At 50.9% G+C, this 21523-nt stretch overlaps 5 protein-coding genes across 5 annotated transcripts; 2 read left to right on the forward strand and 3 right to left on the reverse strand.

Moving 5' to 3' along the window:
• Positions 1–213: 213 nt before the first annotated feature.
• LOC131095069 (keratin-associated protein 4-12-like) lies at positions 214–2432 on the reverse strand. The gene is made up of 2 exons (XM_058042657.1): positions 2396–2432; positions 214–500 (listed from the first exon to the last, which is right to left on the reverse strand). The coding sequence occupies exons 1-2, from the start codon at positions 2430–2432 to the stop codon at positions 214–216; spliced, it is 324 nt and encodes a 107-aa protein (XP_057898640.1).
• A 10852-nt stretch (positions 2433–13284) lies between these two features.
• On the reverse strand, positions 13285–13686 carry LOC131095268 (claw keratin-like). Its single transcript, XM_058042937.1, has one exon. It carries the CDS (start codon positions 13684–13686, stop codon positions 13285–13287), a length of 402 nt encoding a protein of 133 aa, XP_057898920.1.
• A 2006-nt stretch (positions 13687–15692) lies between these two features.
• LOC131095071 (claw keratin-like) lies at positions 15693–16028 on the forward strand. Its single transcript, XM_058042658.1, has one exon. The coding sequence runs from the start codon at positions 15693–15695 to the stop codon at positions 16026–16028; it is 336 nt and encodes a 111-aa protein (XP_057898641.1).
• A 1772-nt stretch (positions 16029–17800) lies between these two features.
• Positions 17801–18280, reverse strand: LOC131095256 (claw keratin-like). Its single transcript, XM_058042920.1, has one exon. It carries the CDS (start codon positions 18278–18280, stop codon positions 17801–17803), a length of 480 nt encoding a protein of 159 aa, XP_057898903.1.
• A 1884-nt stretch (positions 18281–20164) lies between these two features.
• LOC131095262 (claw keratin-like) lies at positions 20165–20959 on the forward strand. Its single transcript, XM_058042929.1, has one exon. The coding sequence runs from the start codon at positions 20165–20167 to the stop codon at positions 20615–20617; it is 453 nt and encodes a 150-aa protein (XP_057898912.1). The 3' UTR covers positions 20618–20959.
• Positions 20960–21523: the final 564 nt, after the last annotated feature.

A 21523-nucleotide genomic window follows, 5' to 3' on the forward strand; every position in this document is an offset into this window, starting at 1 on the left:
GCTTTAAATGCAGAACATCAGGAGAGTTGAGAAAGGCAAGAAGAAGGAGACAGAGACAACAACAAAAACCAGAAACTCCAAGAGGTTTCAGAGCACAGCAAATCCCCCACTGGTGGTGACTTCACCGTGGTGGCTCTGCACTTGTGCAAACATCAACAGAGGGCTCATCCGTTTGTCTTCCGTGGGTCCGTTCATGGGGATTTTTCCGTGGGATCAGCAGCAGGGGTAGCAGCAGGAGTAGGAGCAGCACGAGGGGTAGTAGCAGCGCGTGGTGCAGCACGAGGGGTAGCAGTAGCGCGTGGTGCATCTCCGGGAGGTGCAGCAGCTGCCGTAGGAGCGGCGGCAGCAGCTCAGTGTGCGGGAGATGCAGGGGTTGCAGCTGTAGGTGCGGGTGCAGGTGCTGTAGCAGGGGGAGCAGCACAGGCTGTAGCAGCACGGGCTGTAGCAGCACGGGGAGTAGCAGCAGGACATGGTGGGGTGATGCAGGGGTGGAGGTGAACCTGGGACAGGGAGGGAGAAAAAAGGGGAGAAAAAGAATCTGTGAAGGCAGGTTTGAGGTGTGGGCAAGGTGAGGTTGGGTGGAAATGTTGAGTGAACCCCTCAAGTTTGTGTGGGATTTTCGTGTCATAGATTTCCCAGAAACCCAAGATTCTAGAATTCTAGAAACCCAGAATCCCAGGATCCCAGAATCCTGGGATTCAAGAAACTCAGGATCCTGGGATTCCAGGACCCCAGAACCCCTGGATTCCAGCATACCAGGATTCCAGAATTATAGAACCCCAGGATCCCAGGATTCCAGAACCCCAGAATCCTGGGATTCAAGAATACCAGGATTCCAGAACCCCAGAACCCTAGGATTCCAGAACCCCAAAATCCCAGGATTCCAGAACCCCAGGATCCTAGGATTCAAGAACCCCAGGATCCCAAATATTATTGATGTCGGAAAAGGACCTCCAAGATGGAGTCCAACCCCAGCCCAGAGCACTGAGTGCCACATCCAATCCTTCCTTGGTATAAGGACTCCAAACCTCCCTTCCAAATCCTGAAAACTCTTTCCAAGAAAACAAAATCTTCCTGAAGAAGGGATTTGTTTGGTGTCCAGGCTCCCGGGACAGGCTGGGGTAAATCCTCTCCCAGTGAAGGAGTCCCAGTGTCTGACTCGAATCCCCCCCGGCATTTTCTGCAGTTCTTGGAAACGCACAACTCAAGGAGTTCATTAAGTCTCCAGCCTCCCTGTCTGCTTTTAATCTTGGCACATGAACAATTCCTTCTCCTGGCTTTGTCAGTGTCAGTTCTAGCAAGGATACTGTGCTGGACAAAGAAGGCTCAAACCCTGCAGCTCAGAGCTGCCCCAGGGACTCCAGAGCGACAAAAACAATTCCTGGGACTTTTCCATATTCCCCATTGCAACATCCCACCACAAAGAGCCATTTCCTCCTTGCACAACCAGGCCTGAAAATTCCAGGTGTCACCACTGGAAAAAAAGAAATCCAGAACTTCTAACTCAGCTTCTCATCTTTCCAAAGACATGGGAATGTCCCCCGGATTAAATTTAACTTCCCATCTTTCCAAAGACATGGGAATGTCCATGGGTCAATGCCCCTCTAGATTAAAAGCACCCAAAAGAAAACACCCACAAGCAAAGGATTTCCCCCCAAATTCAAGGATTCTCCAGGAGAACGGGATCTGGACTTACCGAGTTCAGTGGGAAGAGCAAACCAAGAGGAGCCTTGTGAGGAGCACCAGGGTTGGGAGCATTTTTATATTCCCATTGTGGAGGTCGGAGCAGTTCCCCGAGAGCTCCCCTTAGTCACGGGACAAATTTGGGAAGTACATCAGCAGCCCAATTGCTATAATTGTTTTCCTCTGCATTTAGGACAATTTTGGAATTCCTGGGGTTGAGCACTGTGATTACAGCCCGGGAGATTCTTTCATCTCCAGACTTTCTAGGACAGAGGGATTTCTGGGGACGCACCTGGAGGACACCTGGGGATGGGGCTGGAGGCTACACAGAACAGCTCTAGTCCCAATTCCTGGCCAGCTGGGAAGCCATGGATTGGTTCTTTGCCTTGTGGCCCCACCAGGGAGGTGGGCACTGCACATTTTGGGGTGACGTAAAGCAGCTGGGGAGCGGAGGAGAATCACCCCAAGCGCTCCGGGATTTCCGTCACAATTAATGACAGGGGTTCCATTGATTCTTTTAGGTCCTTCTCCTGCCTATAATTTGTTCTAGGAGAGGTGCAGGCCGAGGCACGGGATCAATTAAGGCAGCATCTGAGAAATGTGGTTAATTTTTATGTTATGAGGGTTTTGCGTGGTTTTTTCTTTTTTTTTTTTTCCCAGATGAAATTATTGGAAAAATTTGCATGAGTCGGTGTCTTGTGATATCACTCACGTGTCTGATATGTGTAGGGTTTATATTTGGGATCCATGGGCATGAGCTGGCCAGAATGCCTCCCTGTCCTGGGCTGCATCCATGGGCAGGGGGTCAGGAAGGGGCTTCTCCTCTTCTGCTCTCTCTGGTGGGATCCCATTGGGAATTCTGTGACAGGTTCTGGTGCCCCCAAAATAAAAGGGGTCTGGAATTGTTGGAGCAAGCCCAGAGGAGACCCTGAATTTGACAAGGGGATTGGAGCCCCTCCCTGATGGATCCAGGCTGGGAATGTTGGGAATGTGGAGACCCCACAGCCCCTCCAGGATCTGCAGGGGATCCAGGGAAGCTGGAGAGAGACTTTTCCTGAGGATTTGCAGGGACAGGACACAGGGAACGGGGCAGGGGGGATTTGGGTGGGATTTTGGGGGGGAATTGTTCCCTGTGAGGGTCCCAGATAATTCCATGGATTTCCCATCCCTGGGAGTGTCCAGGGCCAGGCTGGACAGGGCTTGGAGCAACCTGAGATACTGGAAAGTGTGGTCATTCCAACCCAACCCATTCCATGGTTCCTTATCCACAATAATGAGCCAAAGATCTTCTCTTCCACCTTAAAAAAACCCCTTTGGGGTCCTCCTCAGCTTTAGGAATGAAATCCAGGTCTCTAAAACTCATACGAGTTAAAATAATCAAATTATTTTCCTGCCTCGGTGGGCTGGAGAGCACAAAGGGCTGGACGTTCCCCTCGGGAGGGATTTTTCCTGAGGCAGGAATTGCTCCCCAACCGGCTGTGGTGGCATTTTCCAGACGGATCTCTGTCACTCTGCCATAGGGGACAGCAGGAATTATAAATAAATAATTTAAATGAAGAAAAACCTCCCTCGTCCCCCCGGGGCTCCCTTCCCTGCTCTACTCGAGGAATTTAAACCGGGAGGGTTGAAAGAATCCAAACATTGCCAAAGGAACTCTAATGATTGTTTTGGGAGGGCGCTGATACCAGAAATTCTGATGAGGCTCAGCACTTCCCCAATGCCTGTAATTATCCTCATTTAATATGCAAATGAGGCTTGGCTTACTGCGGGGGAAGGTCATACAGGGAGGTATTTGCTGAATTTTAAAAAAAGTCTCTTGATTTGTGCTGGACAGGCTGAAAATCAGCATCAGTAAGATTTGCTGCAAAATAATTTTATAATTATAACTCCTATAAATTCCCTTGTTTGTTCTGAAATCTGGATTTCATCACTAAAGCTGAGGAGGAGTCAAAAAGGTTTTTAAGACAAAAATACTTTTGTGGGTTATTTTGTGTTGCCAGGTTGAGCTGAGAATAGATTAATAACCGCTGATGGAGAGGAAACCAATTATTTTAATTGAAGGTGTGACATGGGCAAATAAATTTAATTTTGTTGATGTTTACATTGGTCAGATAATTTCTGAGTGACCAAAACACCTTCCAAAGGGCTGAGGGACACTGAAGGGCCAGGAATGCCCCTGGGAAGTTCAGCAAATTCAGGACATTTTCCAAAGTTCCTTCAATGCTCCAAATTAATGCAAAATTTGGGTGTCCAGAACCCTGAAAATGCAAAATTCCTGCAGAAGCAGGAATTCACTTTTGCACCTAAAAACACAGGGAAGAACTCAAGAAAGGCTTTGATCATTAGGTGGAAATCTAATTTATAGAACCTTTAGTTAATTAGAGAAAGATGGATTTAAATTCCTGGCGAATAATAAATGTAGGCATTTAATGAAGGGCTCTGATTCATGGGACGGGTTAAAACCTGCTCATCCCCATTCAGTGCTTTTTTTTTTAATATTCTATACAAAATTTAAGTCTGAACTTTTTGAAAAAATGCATTCTGAAAATACAAATCAATTCCAATTGCTTTCAGACTCTGCAACTGGAAACTTTATTTTCTACTCCACTCCTTTTAAACTTCTAAACCAAATTCATGCCTAACCCAGAGCAACTTTAAATAAGAAATTAATCCCTTCAGCTGCTGAATTTGCACCTCCTGACCAGCGGAGGGAACCGTTGGTTTGCATTTTTAGCCGGTTTAATCAGATCTGAACTTTTGCAGAAAAAGGAAAAGCTGGAATTCCGGGATCCCGGGGCTTGGAGAAGCCTCCAGGATCAAATCCAAGCTCAGTCAGAAAATTTCAGGAATTCCTCTGACACCTCCAGGGATGGGGATTCAACCCTCCCTGAGCCCCTTTCCAAAGCCTGGCATCCCTTTCCATGAGGAATTTTCCCAAATTTTCCAACCTGGCACAGCTCAAGGCAGAGCAGAGCCTGAGCTCCCATCAGGGATTTGGGGATTTGGGAATTTGGGGGTTTGGGATTTGGAGATTTGGAGATTTGGGGATTTGGGGGTTTGGGGAGGGAATTCCGCCTCCCACCTGCACTCTGGGACTGTGGGGAGACAATTCTGGCTGGAAATCCCTTCCAAAACTGGATTTTCCTGCGGGGCAGAACTTGGGCTGGAAATGTCCTGATTAATATTTCCCAAATCTTCACATTTTTTTCAGCTGGAGCTTTGGAAACAGGAATGGTTTTGGTGGAAGAGGGGCAGAGTTGGGACATGGAAAACGTCAATTTTGGAGCAGACAGAAATCGAGGTGCTCAGCATGCCCTCAGTCCCCTCAAATTCTACCAAGAACCGCAGATCTGAGAAACTGGTGCCAAATTTAATTTATTTTTCTATGTGTGCCAAATGAATAATTAGCAAAGTCAAATATAGTATTAAAAAGAACATTAAAACACAACAGAAGGCAGCAGTGTGATGCAAAATCTTTTAATGAGAGTAAGAAGTTACAGTTGGTAGTAGCACAGGAGGTTCACACCATCACACACTGAGGAGTAGCTACACCCCAGAGCAGACGTCTGGGGAGTAAAGCTGGTGTAGGAGAGGAGCAGAGCTGTCAGCGCAGCCAGACGAGGCTCTCGCTCCTTGGGACACACAAAAACCTCATCCCGAAAGAGAAGGAACAGCAAAAATAAGCGAATTAATCAGAATAACATCATGGAAGAGATCCCAAACCCTCAGGGAACCGGAGCTGAGACGGAGCAAAATCCAGCCAGGAGCAAAATCCACCCAGGAGTAAAATCAATCCAGCCAGGAGCCTTCAGGGCGGGTTTTGGGGTTTTCCCTGCCCAGGCTGGGCTCAGCACTGGTAGCAGGGGTAGCAGCTGCCGTAGGAGTATCTCTGGAAGTAGCGGGAGGAGTAGGGCGAGCAGTAGCGGGAGCTGAAGCTCGGGCAGTACTCGCGGTAGCCACAGAGCCTCCCGTAGTAGCCCTGGTAGCCGCAAGGGCTGCCACAGTCGTAGCTGCGGGTGCTGCAGACGGTGCCGTAGCTGCAGGGGGAGTAGCAGGAATCCTCACACTGCCGCTGGTAGCAGAAAGTCATCTTGGGGCTGGAGAGGAGGGAGGCCAGGCTGGAAGGGAGGAGAAGAGGAATGGGAGAGTTGGGAAATAGTTTGGGTTGGAAGGGAATTAAAGCTCATCCTCTCCTACACCTGAACGTGAAGCAACAGGGGTCGCTAATCCTAACCCTAACCCTAACCCTAACCCTAACCCTAACCCTAACCCTAACCCTAACCCTAACCTTAACCTTAACCCTAACCCTAACTCAAACCCTAACCTTAACCTTAACCATAACCTCAACCCTGACCATAACCTTAACCTTAACCCAAACCTTCCTCCAGCCCAGCTGGCTCCAAGCTGGCCTTGGACGCTTCCAGGGATGCAGAATCCTTGGAATATTCTGAATTTAGGTCCTCCCCACACTCCCAGAGCTCCCATCTGGAGTAGTTTGAAAGGAGAGCTCAGAGATGGATCCAGCAGGAATTTGCTGCTTTTGGAAGCCCTGTGAGAGGATGGAAAACCCAATGGAACCTTTCTGTCCAAGGCCACCCTTGTCGGGAAGAACCTTGCCCTGATGTCCCACCTGAACCTCGCTGGCACAGCCAATTAACAATAAATCCTGAAATAACCCATAATATCCTCAAATAACGTATTTCTCATAAGGCATGTCTAAATGTGGAAATTAATAATTAATTCATATATATATATATATACCCATAATATAAAAAATGGGCTATTAACTCGTATTTATATTTTTTTATATGTTATTTTATATATATATATATATATATATATTTGATTTCGTGGTTGTGCAGTTTGGGGCATTTGTTTAAAATGGGATATTAACCCATATTTATATAGATATATATATGCAATTCTAAATATATTTTAATATATTTCTATATATATTTAAAAGAAATACATATATATAAAATATGGGCTAATACCCCATTTTTAACAATAACCCCAAACTGCATTGCCACGAAATCATTCCTAAACCATAATTTCAAATTTTAACTCCCATCCCTACCCCTCTACAGCCAAACCCAGCAGCATCCCAGCAGCAAATCCCCTTAAGCCCACTTACCACGCTGAGCAAGAGCTGAGGCTGAAGGCTGAAGGCGTGAGTGCAGAGCTGTGGACTTGGCTCCTTTTTATACATTTATCTATGCCAGCCTGTGATGCTTCAAACTCCTTCTCATCACAGCCCAAACTCGCCCTTCACGTCACCCTGCAGCTGATGGGGTTGTTTTCCTCGTTTTGGGATCCTTACTCAGCTCCCAGGGCTGCCACAGGGATGACTTCGTGCTTCTCTTTCCTTTCATGTCCAGGCTCAATTACAAACGGGGAGTGAGGGTGGCGAAATCTGAGTTACAGCAGGAAAAGGAAGGAAGGATATTGAGAGCAGAATTAATGGATGCTCGCAATCCCAATTTGGGATGAATGGACAAATGGTAATATGTGAAACCTGCAATGACCCTGGATTCATTTAGGGAGAAGGAATTTCAATTGTTTTTCAAAATGAAAATCCCTGGAGATAATTTATTGCTTGGGTCTATTTCAAAATCGCGTTTTTAGGCCAGAACATCATTTATATTTATATTTATATTTATATTTATATTTATATTTATATTTATATTTATATTTATATTTATATCTATATCTATATCTATATTTAGATCTATATTTAGATCTATATTTAGATCTATATTTAGTTTTAGTTTTAGTTTTAGTTTTAGTTTTAGTTTTATTATTAATAAGTAACTCAACCCAGCTTCAACACACTCTTAAGTTGTAGAAAGAAATGGTGATCCTTTTCCGTGTAAGACTGGAAATACATTTGAATAAAACCAGGCATCAATGACTTAAATGAACCTCAGAGCAGGTAGAAATCCCCAATGAATCTAAATTATTTCAAGCAGAAAAAAGCATATTTGTAATCTCCAGGTTTATTTTATGATATTTGAAATCTCCAGGCATGTTTTACGAAATCCATTCAGGAACTGAATTTCCAGCCCAAGCAAGGTGAATTTTGCTGGCTCCAAAAAGATCTGCTCAGTGTTTGTTTTCCCTTCGATCACAAAATTATTCTTTCGGGGTTTCCTGACAAGGAGAAACATAAAAAATCCCATTGAAAAGATAAAAAACCTCTGGGATTTATCTCTGTAACGACCACAGTTTTCCTGGGAAACCCCCCAAATTCCAAATATGGTTTAATGTAAATTTTTCTTCATATTGTTGAGGTGTTTAATTCTCCCTAATGAAGGTGAATAATGCTGGGGTGACCTTCACCTCCAAACCCTGTTTTGCTGTTTACTCCCATCCCAAGGGAGGATAATGACAGGCAGCACGTCAGGAGTTCTGGGCCTTTCTCTAAATTTGGAATATCAAAGCCTTCATTAAGACTTATTAAATATTTTCGGGCACAAAGAGATTTATTATTTCAATATTAACAGCACCTTGCTAAGCCCCGCTCTTATGTAACACCCTCTCCAAAAACGTACATTGGGGTGTTCTGTTTCCTGCCTTTATTAAAATTCTAATTTATACCTTCAGAATTGGGTCTCCGGAAGATTTTTTCCCCCTCTAAAAATACATCCTGGACATACCAATTTGATGCTTGCAGGCCAATTTTCTGGCTGAATCAATATTTTCTGGTTGAATCAATATTTCCTGACTGAATCAATAATATCCCCCGGCGCGGCGGCTCCAAATCACCGGAAATGTTGGGAGGGATCCGCAGGGATGCTCCAGTGTCATTAGGAGTGAGGAAATTCATCAAAAACACAGCTTGTGCCTTCCACAATTATTCCAGGGGGGGAAAAAAGCACAACAAAGCACATTCAGTGTCCCAAAGATGCCACGTTGGGAATTCCATGGGAGTTTGCTGATCCCCAAGAGTCACCGCTGTCCCAAAAAGCGCAAATTCAGCGTGATGATGATGATGATGATGATGGCCAGCCTTAATTGCACTGAGTGCCTTTGGGATGAAAGGGACGTGGCGGGCGGAGCCTCCTGGTGATGGTGCCGGACCCTGGGATATTGATGAGGGGAGGAAAAGGGGCTGGGAATTAATTAGGGCTGAGCCCAACACGTGTGGGGTGTGTGGGGCGGGACTGGGAGCTCCATAAAAACCCCACATCCCTGTGGAGAAACCATTCCCTGCTCCTGCCTTCTCCTCCTTGCAGCCAAGGGTAAGTGGGAACAGGTCTAGGGAATTCAGAGGATGATGAAGGGATGGATTTGGGGCCGTTCCCTCTCCTTTTTTTTCCCTCCTTATCTACAGAAGCTGCAGCCAAGAATTGAGGTTGTGATTTAGGAGTGCAAAACAATCTTTCCTCCCTGGATTTTTAATTTCTGGCTGTTCAAAACAGCCTCAGTCCCACATGGATCCCCTATTTCTCTCACGCCTTTGTCCCAGCACAGCTCTGAGGATTTTCCAGCCCTGCTTTGGGTCACAGCCCCATTTTTCAGCGAGGCTGTGTGGGAAAGCTCAAGATGGAGGATTAGGGGCAAGAACTGGCCCAAAATTTGGAATATTCCAAGGATTCCACATCCCAGGAAGAGTCCAAGGCCAGCTTGGAGTACGATGGACTGGAGGAAGGTGTGGATTAGGGTTAAGGTTAAGGTTAAGGTTAAGGTTAAGGTTAAGGTTAAGGTTAAGGTTAAGGTTAAGGTTAAGGTTAGGGTTATGGTTAAGGTTAAGGTTAGGGTTATGGACCACTGTCTCTGCCCTTTCAGGGGTAGAACAGGTTGAACTTTAATTTCCTTCCAACCCAAACCATTCCCCAACTCTGCCGTTCCTCTTTTCCTCCCTTCCAGCCTTGCCTCCGTCCTCAGGATGGAGGATTAGGGGCAAGAACTGTCCCTAAATTTGGCATGGAGCGATGGATGAGGGCACTGTGCCTTGATTTTCTGCCTCTCCCTTCCCTGCATCTCTTACTCGGGGTTTACTCACTGTCAGGGCTTGCCTCAAGTGTTTTTCCCTCCCTTGCAGCCTCGCCTCCCTCCTCTCCAGCCCCAAGATGACTTTCTGCTACCAGCGGCAGTGTGAGGATTCCTGCTACTCCCCCTGCAGCTACGGCACCGTCTGCAGCACCCGCAGCTACGACTGTGGCAGCCCTTGCGGCTACCAGGGCTACTACGGGAGGCTCTGTGGCTACCGCGAGTACTGCCCGAGCTTCAGCTCCCGCTACTGCTCGCCCTACTCCTCCCGCTACTTCCAGAGATACTCCTACGGCAGCTGCTACCCCTGCTACCAGTGCTGAGCCCAGCCTGGGCAGGGAAAACCTCAAAACCCGCCCTGAAGGCTCCTGGCTGGATTGATTTTACTCCTGGGTGGATTTTGCTCCTGGCTGGATTTTGCTCCGTCTCAGCTCCGGTTCCCTGAGGGTTTGGGATCTCTTCCATGATGTTATTCTGATTAATTCGCTTATTTTTGCTGTTCCTTCTCTTTCGGGATGAGGTTTTTGTGTGTCCCAAGGAGCGAGAGCCTCGTCTGGCTGCGCTGACAGCTCTGCTCCTCTCCTACACCATCTTTACTCCCCAGACCTCTGCTCTGGGGTGTAGCTACTCCTCAGTGTATGATGGTGTGAACCTCCTGTGCTACTACCATCTGTAACTTCTTACTCTCATTAAAAGATTTTGCATCACACTGCTGCCTTCTGTTGTGTTTTAATGTTCTTTATAATGATATATATATTAGTCAAAAACAAATATATGTATATGCTAACTATATATATATGTATACTTCCCCAATGTTCCTCCAAAACTCTTTTTTCTCCCCCTTTTTTCTCTGCTGTGTCTCTCAACCCTCCCTGGGTTTAGTGCAGTAAAGGAAACTGGGTTTAATATTTCTTTACAAATCCCTCATTTATGGCTCTTTCCCAGCTGTGTTTAGTGTGATGCAAAACCACTCAGAAAATGAATTCCAAATCCCTAATTTCCTAGGAAATATTTGAAAATATTCCTTTAAATTTGCTTTGGGTGTGCAGGCATGGGACACAACAGCAGCTATAAATCACTCAGGCACCTTCTGGCTGCTAATTATTTAAATTTTGGGGGATAACACCAGAAATTGGGAGAAAACTTCTTTTTCTGCAGTGCTTTTGTGCTGGCCCTGCCTTGGATTTTCCCATCTTTCCAGATGGAGAGATCTGATCTGTTGCACAACAGAAAAAATCAATTTTTAGAGCAGAAAATGTCACTTTCCAGAGCAGAAAATATCACTTTCCAGAGCAGAAATTTTCATTTTCCCTTTACTCCAGGCTCTGCTGAAATGACACTGGAAGTGTGAATTTCTCAGGCTGTTCCACCGCGTCCTGGGGAGTAGGAGCCACTCAAATTATTCATCGCTGAGGTGTCTCAGAGTCTGGGCTCAAAAGATCAATTAAACCCTCGAACCTTCATTGTGAGCTTAATTACTGCCCTTGGAACAGACAGAGGCAATCCCAGAATCCCAGAATTTGGGTGGGAAGGGACCTCTGGAGACCTCCCCACCACAGGAGCAGAGCTGGATTGGGCTCAGCGCAAAATATTAGTGCAAAACCCATGGAAAACCTTTCCCAGTAAAAGTGGGGGTTGTGTTTCCAGCAAATTTCAGGCTAGAAATAATAATAAAAAAAAATCCAAAGGCTTTTGATGAATTTTGATGAATTTATCCATTCAGACACCCAGCTCAAGTCACTGCTCAAGCTGTGTCCTGGTCTCTAAATTCAGCTGGTCATAATTTTAATATTTTCTCTAATTATCTCTAATCAATAAAGTCTGGGAGTTACAAATTCCCAAATAAAAACTGGAAAGCTTTCTGTGTCTCAGGGTGCACAAGTGAGACCACGTGAAAATAAAATAAATTAATAAATTCTGCTGTCTCAGCCCTGATTTGACTACTTTAACAAGGGTTAAAGAAAGAATTAAAATTAATGGAATTTTAACGTATTTTGCTCCCTCCAGAAAGTCTAAGGATAAAACTAGTAATAAATCCAGATTTGGAGGATGAAGAGACAAAGCAGTTCATTGTCATGGTTATTTGTGCAGAGCTACACTTGAATGGAAAGTTTCAAAGGAATAAAATAAATTCTGACTAAAGCCAACATTGAACTGCCTCAACTCGTACCTTTGAAGTGACTCTTTTTCAATAATGAAGCAGCAGAAAAGAGAATTGTGCTTTTAATAGATTAATAACAGCTTATAAATACATAAACCAGCGTCTGAACTGCTGCTTTGAACTGCCAAAATTAAGTGAAGACATTGTAACTTTTTATTGAAGGACCACAAAGGAATAAATAAATTAATTGATACTTTTCCCTTCAAGTCTTGGAATAGGGGTAATGACTCATTTCCATCCTTTGTGTGCTGCAAAAGGAAAATGTGAGAGCTGACGAGGATCTCACAGACCTTGTTCATTCATGGATGATAAATGTGGAGCCTTGGGCTTCATTTGGGGAAGAATTTCATCCTGGGAAGGGTGATCAGGACTGGAAGGGGCTGCCCAGGGAGGTTTGGGGTTCCCACCCCTGGAATTGTCCAAGGAACAAGTAGAAATGGCATTGGACCCCTGGGTGGGGTGACATGGTGGGGATTGGCCAAAGATTGGATGATGATTTGTAGGTTTTAAAAACCAGAATGATTCTGGGATTCTGTGAACATATCCCAGCTCAACAAGGACCATCAGAAGAGCAAACCCAGAAAAACCAATCGAAATCCAAGTGATTGCAGCAATGCAGAATCTTTATTGTGAATGAAAAGCCCACAGGCGCTGTCAGACTGATGGGAGAGGGGGTTTAGGTGGGACATTGGCCATGAATTCCTACCTGTGAGGGTGAAGAGGTCTTGAGATGGATTTCCCAGAGAAGTTAGGGACACCCTACCCTGATAGGGTCCAAGACCAGGTTGGACAGGGTTTGGAGCAGCCCAGGACAGTGGAAGGCGTTTCTGCCCATGGCACAGTGTGGAATGGGAGGAGTTTCAAGGCCCCTTCCAAACCAAACCCGCCCGTGATTCCATGATAGGACATTCCACACCATCCCTCAGTTAGAGACTCATTTACGGCCAGGATGAAGAAATCCATGAAAAAAGCAAATATTTTGTGCAATGCAGATTCTTTATTTTGAGTTAAAAAGCCCACAGGCACTGTCAGCGAGAGACAAACCAGCAACAACGCGATGGAAACACGAAAATCCCAAGGCAGCAGCAGCAGCAGCAGCGACGCACAGCCCAGGGCTGCACCCTAGAGGTTGCCCCTTGCCAGGGCAGCACCGGGGCTCGGGGCTGGGCAGAGCAGGGCAGAGCCTCAGCCGAGGCTGGGCACAGCTGGCTGGGGGCACACAGAGAGGGGGAGCAGCTTTTGGAGGCAGCGCTGGCAAGGCCAAAGGCACCGGCCGGGGCTCTGCAGGGTCACATGGCAGGGACATGGACCCTGCAGCTCCCGGGGCTGCCGGGCCGGCCCTGAGCAGGGGCTGCAGCTTCAGCCCGGCTCAGGGGGCACAAGGCAGCAGGGGCTGCTGGAGGAGCCCGCGGGCAGGGGCAGCGCTGAGCTCCGCCGGGGTTTGGGCTTTAGCAGGGCCCGCAGGAGCCCCCGAAGGAGCGGGAACCACGGCCACAGCTGCCATAACCCCCAGAGCTGCCATAACCCCCATAGCTGCCATAACCCCCAAAACCTCCATAGCCCCCAAAGCCCCCAAAGCCCCCAAAGCCCCCATAGCCCCCAGAGCCTCCACGGCTCCCAAAGGCGCCTCCAGAGCCGGCTCCCACGTAGGGAGCTCCGGCCGAGCCCACGGCGCTCTGCTGCGGGAAGGAGCTGAGGATGGGCCCGGGGAAGGTGACCACTGAGGCTGGGGGCTGGATGACCACCGTGGAGTCGGGGCACTGACGCACGCAGGGCTCGTTGCAGGTGTCAGCCAGAGGGGATGGGGTGGCCACCCCGCAGCTGGGGATGCACAGGCTGGAGCAGGACATCCTTTGGTTTGGTTGGGAGAGCTGCAAGACAAGGCACGGACAGGGCTCACACCAAGGACTCGGGCCAAAGCCCTGCTGCTGCTCTTGCCCACCTGGAGCCCGTGTGCCAGGATTCACTCTGGCTCATCCCAGGACTTCTGATCGTAGCCCCATTCCCTCCAAATTCCTGCTCACATCCCCTGCTGCCCTCACCATCCCTGAGTCTTGCTTGCCCATGGGAATGAAGAAAAATTCCCTCATCCCAACCACCAGGCCCCCCAAGGCTTTGAGCCCGCTGGTGGAACCCCAACCATCCCAGCTCTGCCCTGGGACAGCATCTGGAGCTCAGGGACAGAGATTCCTTGGAAAATCCAGAGGCAGAGATTCCTTGGGAAATCCACAGGCAGATATTCCCCAGGGAATCCAGAACCGGAGATTCCTTGGGAAATCCACAGGCAGAGATTCCCCGGGGAAGGAGCAGAGGAGGAAGAGAGGACAGAGGGAAGACTCAAACTCACCACAGCGATCAATGAGCAGATTCGAGTGAGGAGAGCGAGATGGAGCCCTGTGGAGCTCTCAGACCTTTTATACACCCCAGAGTGCCTGGGGCACCATCCAGGGGGTGGGGGCAAACTCCAGTAATTAGGAATTCAAGCAGACAAGTTAAATGGCCCAGCTAATGATGGGGAATAGTTGTTTGTCATCTTCTTTTTGGAGATATTGCTGTGCAAACATGCCTGGACGGATGGGATGAACAGCAGTGGCCCATCATTACATGACAGACACGGTGCTGCTGGAACTCGACTGACAGCCCCAATAAACCCAGGTTTGTCCCTAATCCCTAACTTTGTTTACAAAGAATCCTTTGGACATTGCAGTGCCCAGACTGGCCGTGACTCTAAGCCAGCCAAGCCCAGCTGGGCCTGTCCAGGTACACGGCCAGGGCCGGTCTGACTCTGGGGGGCTCAACCAACACCCCCTGTGTCAGATCTTGGGGCCACCAGAACAATGCAAACCCCCCAGGAGGGTTCAACTAGGACCCAGTTTGCAGACACGTGGCTGGAGGAACCACAGGGAACTTTCAGGCGACCCATGCTGTCCCCTCTGTTATGGCTGATGAGGGCTTTGCCTCAACACTCTCCCCTTCCCTAGTAGTTTGGGGTTCCACCAGTGGGATACGCCCCCTATGTGAGGCCATCAAGGGAAAAGGGGACATAGAAAACACAATGTTCTCCAGAACCCGGCAAACCTTACTCTAACACGAACACTCGCCTAACCCAACCCTAATCCTAACCCTAACCCTAACCCTAACCCTAACCCTAACCTTAACCCTAAACCTAACCCTAATTCTAACAATTCACAGACGTGTCAGGCGACCCCAAAACCTGGCCATGAACATTTTTGCTGGCACTGGCAGTGGATGAGATTTGGGAGACACCCCGAGAGTGGCTTCTGCTTTGCCCAAGCTGCCGCTGCCTCTGTTTACGGGCCAGTAAAAGGGCGATAATGACAGGGGTGATGGCTGGGGCAACGCTTCCAAGCTGCTGCAAGATGTCAGGAATTGTTCTCTGTAAGCAAAGTGAGGGATTAGGGACAAACCTGGGTTTATTTGGGCTGTGAGCTGAGTGAACTCCAGTAGCACCATGTCTGTCATGTAATGATGGGTCATGGCTGTCCTGGCAAGCGCCTCTCTCCTGTCCACTCCTTTCCACACCAATGTCCACAATGGGGGGGGGGATGACAGAATTTTTCAGCGTCCCTTCACTTTATGGAGCGTCTCAGTGTGAATTCATAATTACTGGAGGGGGGGTCTGTCCGCACCCCCAGACGATGCCCGGGGCTCTCTGGGGTGTATAAAAGGGCCGAGCTCCCTGCACAGCTCCATCCACACTTCTCCACTTGACTCTCCTCATCACCCAGGTAAGAGCAGCTCTCCGAAGCCTCTTGGGGCTCTCTCTGTCTCCTTCCATGCAATTCCTCCCTCACACCTTTGCCTCTATTTCCAGAAGCCTTTCCAAGTCTCAAGGATGTCCTGCTGTGTCCCCACCTGCGGCGTGGCCACCCCGACCCCTCTGGCTGACACCAGCAACCAGGCCTGCGTGCGCCAGTGCCCCGACTCCACGGTGGTCATCCAGCCCCCGGCCTCGGTGGTCACCTTCCCCGGGCCCATCCTCAGCTCCTTCCCGCAGCAGAGCTCTGTGGGCTCAGCCGGAGCTCCTTTCGTTGGAGGCGGCTTCGGCGGCTCCTCCGGACGTCGTGGGGGCTCCGGAGGCTCCGGTGGCTTTGGGGGACTCGGAGGTTATGGAGGATTTGGAGGTTTTGGGGGCAGCTGCGGAGGCTCCAGAAGCTGCGGACCCTGCTAAGCGCCAGCGCCATCCATGATCCAGAAGAGCTCCAGGAACGCGCACAGCCCATCCCTGCACACCAAGGCCCGAAGCAAAGACACACCAACAGACTGACACACCGACAGACCGACAGACATCCCCCGGCCGCCCTCGGAGCCCCACAGCGATTGTTGCCCACTCCCGGCACGGCCCCAGCTCGGCTCCTGGTCTGCCCGTGTGCCCCCCACCCCCGGGACACGCGGGGAGCTCTCGGCCAGGACCTCGCTCCGCTGCCGCCCCCCTACCCTGCACAACAATAAAAGCTGCCTCGCATTGCAATGCTCACCGCCTCTCTCGGCTGCCCTTTGCTCCACACCCGCTGCCCAACCCGGCCTGGAGGATTCCACGAGGGTCCTGGGAGGGTTCCTGGAGTGTTCCACGAGGGTCCTGGGAGGGTTCCAGGAGGGTTCGGGAAGCCCCTCTTGGACACGGTGGGTCAGAAGCCCCCGACAGCTGCCCGGGCTCTTCCTGCCCGTCCTTGGCCACGCCAGCCCCGCAGCAGAGTCCCCCCGAGCCGGACCCTGCCCAGTCCCTGGAATGGGGTCTCTGCCCATCCCTGCCCGCTCCGGGCTCCTCTCTGCAGCCCCAAAGGAGCCCCGGGCACACTGCCAGCCCCCTGCCCTTGGGACAACCCCTGAGGGATGCCTGGAGCCCCAGGGCTGTGGGGATTGGGGGGCAAGTGGAGCCCCCTGAGGGATGCCCGGAGCCCTGGGGCTGTGAGGACTGGGGAGCGAGTGTAGCCCCCCAAGGTATCTGGTGATTTGTGGAAACAAATATTCTACAACTTTTTGAAAGTTGTAAAAATGCTAGTATGTTTATTACAGCGCTGGACGCTTGTGGGAGTCGTTTCTCTCAACAGGGCATGTGTACCTCTGGGAATTCCAGATCCTTTTATATTTCTCTCTCAAATACATATCCTACAGCTTACCCTAACCCCATCACCAGCCCCTGCCCTTTGGACATGCCCCGAGGGATGCCTGGAGCCCCAGGGATGTGGGGTTGGGGGAGGAGTGGAGCCCCCCAAAGGATCCGGTGATCTGCAGAAATAAACTCTACATCTTCTTGAAAGTGGTAAAGCTGGTATGTTTATTACAGCACTGCAGGCATGTGGGAATCGTTTCTCTTAATAGGACACACATACCTCTGGGATCTCCAGATCCTTTTTTATTTCCCTCTCAAATACATATCCTAAGCCTTACCCAAACCCCACCACCAGTCCCCTGCCCTTGGGAAAAACCTCGAGGGATGCCTGGAGCCCCAGGGCCGTGGGATTGGAGATTGGACGTCCCCAGCTGGGACAAACAGAACCAGCTGTGCCCGAGCTCCTGAGAATTGCCCAGGGACATTGCAATGGCCCAGCACACACCCAGGAGATTGGACAGTGCAAAAAAGGCAAGATGAAGGAAAACCAGGAGTCAACATTTCAATGCAAGACAGCTTTTATTGCAGGGGGAGGGCAGGAGGGGCTGGGCAGCAGAGCAGGCTCATGGACAAGGGCTTCCCATGGCCTGGCCCTGGGCACAGCCAGGTCAGCAGCAACAGCCCCAGGAGAGGCTCCGGCACCACCAGGGCACCAGGAGCCCCTCGGGGATGCTCAGGAATGACAGGGACAAGGCAGAGGTGCTTCCCAAGCTGGCACCAGGCACCCAAGGTGCAGAGCCCGGCCATGTCCAAAAGATTTTAGTCCACAGGGATGTGCCGGGGTTTCTCCTGGAGCTCTTCTTGGTCTGAGGCCGCGCTGGGGCTGGGGCTTAGCAGGGCCCGCAGTTGCCATTGAGGTAGCGGTGGCCGCTGCTCCAGCCGCCGTAGCCGCAGTTGCCAAGGCCTCCATAGCCCCAGCCTCCATAGCCTCCGCATCCCCAACCGCCATAGCCTCCACGGCCTCCATAGCCCCAACCCCCATAGAGACCACGACTTCCATAGCCCCCAAAACCTCCATAACCTCCATACCCGCCAAGGGCCCCGTAGCCCCCATAGCCCCCGTAGCCCCCACGGCTCCCAAAGGCACCCCCGGAGCCGGCTCCCACGTAGGGAGCTCCGGCCGAGCCCACGGCGCTCTGCTGCGGGAAGGAGCTGAGGATGGGCCCAGGGAAGGTGACCACTGAGGCCGGGGGCTGGATGACCACCGTGGAGTCGGGGCACTGACGCACGCAGGGCTCGTTGCAGGTGTCAGCCAGAGGGGCCGGGGTGGCCACCCCACAGCTGGGGACGCACAGGCTGGAGCAGGACATCCTTCGGTTTGGTTGGGAGAGCTGCAAGACAAGGCATGGCCATGGCTCACACCAAGGACTCATCCCAAAGCCCAGCTGCCCATGTTCCAGGACCCACTCTGGCTCATCCCAGGCATTCTGAACTGCTCCCCATTCCATCCAAGCTCCTGCTCACATCCCCTGCTGTCCTCACCATCCCTGAGTCTTGCTTGTGATTGGGAATTAAGAAGACTTTGACATACAAACGAGGAAAGTCCTCAGGCTTCCAAAGCCCTTGGTCCCCTGGTATAACCCCAACTATCCCAGCTGTGCTCTAGGAGAGCAAGAGGAACCCACAGCCAAAGGTTCCTCCAGAAAGCCCCAAAGATTCCCTGAGAAAGCCAGGGATGAAGAAGGAAAGAGGAGGGAAGGCTTGGACTTACCAAGTTGATAAGGCAAGTCAAGCGGTGGAAGGTGGATAGAGCTCTGTGGGGCCTCTGGACCTTTTATACAACTCCCAAAGGGCCTGGGGGCATCACAAGAGGGAGCGGTGGCAAAAAAAACCAGGTAATTAGGAATTCATGCTGACAAGTTTCATCAAAGAGATAATGATGCAATTCAATTTACACCTCAACATCAGGGAGATTGGTGTGGAAACGTGTCCCGGACGGATGGGAGGTGATGGGAGGAACACCCGTGGCCCATTATTAGGTGACAGACCCTGCTCTGTCCCTAATGCCCCGCTTTGCTCACAAAGAAACCCGACCATCCTTTGGGACACGGCTGTGCCCTGTTCTGCCACCCTGACCCCCAGTCCCCCATGGCCCTGAGCCAGCTGTGCCCAGCTGGGTCTGTCCTGGGCCATGGCCAGTCCCAGTCTGGCTCTGGGGGACTTGGCCAACACCCCCTCTGTCAGGCTTTAGGGCCAGCTGGGCCATTCAAACCCTCCAGGAGGGCCCCAGCAGGACCCAGCTTGCAGAAATGGGGCCGGAGAAGCCACAGGGACCCTTCAGCTCCTCCCATTGTTTCTTCTCTGACACGGTTGTCCCAGGCTGTATCCCCATGATTTACACCTTCCCTGCGGTTTGGGGTTCCAGCAATGAGATCTGTACCCCTCTGTGGGGGCATCAAGGGAAAATTGGACATGGAAAACACTATGATCTCCAGAACTTCTTAACCCTAACCCTAACCCTAACCTTAGCCCTAACCCCAACCTTAACCTTAACCCTAACCCTAACCCTAACAATTCACAGACATGTCAGGGGACCCCAAAACCTGGCCATGAACATTTTTGCTGCCACTGGCAGTGGGTGGGATTTGGGAGACACCCCGAGAGTGGCTTCTGCTTCGCCGGAGCTGCTGCTGCCTCTGTTTACCAGCCCGTAAAAGGGCGATAATGACAGGGGTGATGGCTGGGGCAGTGCTTCAAAGCTGCGGCAAGATGCCGGGAATTGTTCTCTGTAAGCAAAGTGTGGGATTAGGGACAAACCTGGGTTTATTGGGGATGTGAGCTGAGTGAGCTGCAGCAGCAACGTGTCTGTCATGTAATGATGGGTCATGGCTGTCCCTCCCATCACTTCCTACATGCCCAGGACACGTTTTCACACCTGTGTCCCCAAGGAGGGGATGTCATGGAATTATCTTGCAACATTATCTCTCTGATGAAGCTTGTCAGCCTGAATTCCTAATTACTCGGAGTTTTTTTGTCGCCACCCCCTTTCCTGAAGCCCCAGGCTCTCTGGGGTGTATAAAAGGGCTGAGCTCCTTGCACCGCTCCATCCACACTTCTCCACTTGACTCCTCTCATCACTTGGGTAAGCGCAGTTCTCCGAAGCTTCTTGGGGAATTCTCTCTGGGAAATTCCTTCCTCACACTTTACCTCTTTCTTCCCTGGGGGTTTTCCAGAAGCCTTTCCCAATCTCAAAGATGTCCTGCTCCAGCCTGTGCATCCCCAGCTGCGGCGTGGCCACCCCGGCCCCTCTGGCTGACACCTGCAATGAGCCCTGCGTGCGTCAGTGCCCCGACTCCACGGTGGTCATCCAGCCCCCAGCCTCAGTGATCACCTTCCCCGGGCCCATCCTCAGCTCCTTCCCGCAGCAGAGCGCCGTGGGCTCGGCCGGAGCTCCCTACGTGGGAGCCGGCTCCGGGGGTGCCTTTGGGAGCCGTGGGGGCTACGGGGGCTATGGGGGCTACGGGGCCCTTGGGGGCTATGGAGGTTTTGGAGGCTGGGGCTATGGAAGCCGTGGTCTCTATGGGGGTTGGGGCTATGGAGGCCGTGGAGGCTACGGAGGCTGGGGCTATGGAGGCCTTGGCAACTGCGGCTACGGCGGCTGGAGCAGCGGCCACCGCTACCTCAATGGCAACTGCGGGCCCTGCTAAGCCCCAGCCCCAGCCCCGCCTCAGACCAAGAAGAGCTCCAGGAGAAACCCCGGCACATCCCGACCCGATGCTCTGTGGACTCAAACCTCTTGGGCATGGCTGGGCTCTGCAGCTCGGGAGCCTGGTGCCAGCTTGGGAAGCACCTCTGCCTTGTCCCTGTCCTGCCTGAGAATCTCCGAGGGGCTCCTGGTGCCCTGGTGGTGCCAGAGCCTCTCCTGGGGCTGCTGCTGCTGACCAGGCTGTGCCCAGGGCCAGGCCATGGGAAGCCCTTGGGCATGACCCTGCTCTGCTGCCCAGCCCCTCCTACCCTCCCCCTGCAATAAAAGCTGTCTTGCATTGAAATGTTGACTCCTGGTTTTCCTTCTCCTTGCCTTTTTCGCACTGCCCAATCTCTTGGGTATGTGCTGGGCTATTGCAATGCCCCTGGGCAGTGCCCTGGACTCCAGATACAGCTGGCTCTGTGTGTCCCAGCCGGGGATGTCAGACCCTGCTGGCTCTGGGGAGCTCATCCCCGCCAACTCCCCGTGTTCTCCAAGCAGCAGGAAATGCAGAAAATGCCAAAGCCCTCGCTGAGGATGGGACAGGGCCACGAGGGCCTTGCAGAAACTCTTCCTTATCCTCAGCCCAAGCAGCAAAGCTGACATCACCTCTAGGACTGGGCTGTCTTGGTTGAGATGGTCACAACACAAGACAACACTCCATTTTCAGAAGGCTTCAAACCATTCTTATTACACCATGCATGCTTTTATGCATTCTTAGAAAACTCCTAAATTTACACTTATTGGTCACAACAGACAAACCAAGTGCTCATTAGAATTGGCAGTTGCAGGTTTCTCTTATTTCTCCTTCTTTCTTTTTTGGTTTCTGTGTCAAGGACCTTGGTAGGAAATTCTCTCAGGGATGAAT

This window comes from Melospiza georgiana, chromosome 33 (assembly GCF_028018845.1).
Source record: "Melospiza georgiana isolate bMelGeo1 chromosome 33, bMelGeo1.pri, whole genome shotgun sequence".
Taxonomy (NCBI): Eukaryota; Metazoa; Chordata; class Aves; order Passeriformes; family Passerellidae; genus Melospiza; species Melospiza georgiana.

Bases quoted from the DNA above. Each gene is read 5' to 3' on its own strand.
- LOC131095069 (XM_058042657.1), bottom strand. From the start codon at position 2,432: ATGGATCCCAAATATAAACCCTACACATATCAGACAC. The intron at 501-2,395 runs GTGAGTGATATC...TCCCTGTCCCAG, and splicing joins ACCCTACACATATCAGACAC to GTTCACCTCCACCCCTGCAT.
- LOC131095268 (XM_058042937.1), bottom strand. From the start codon at position 13,686: ATGTCCTGCTCCAGCCTGTGCATCCCCAGCTGCGGGGTGGCCACCCCA.
- LOC131095071 (XM_058042658.1), top strand. From the start codon at position 15,693: ATGTCCTGCTGTGTCCCCACCTGCGGCGTGGCCACCCCGACCCCTCTG.
- LOC131095256 (XM_058042920.1), bottom strand. From the start codon at position 18,280: ATGTCCTGCTCCAGCCTGTGCGTCCCCAGCTGTGGGGTGGCCACCCCG.
- LOC131095262 (XM_058042929.1), top strand. From the start codon at position 20,165: ATGTCCTGCTCCAGCCTGTGCATCCCCAGCTGCGGCGTGGCCACCCCG.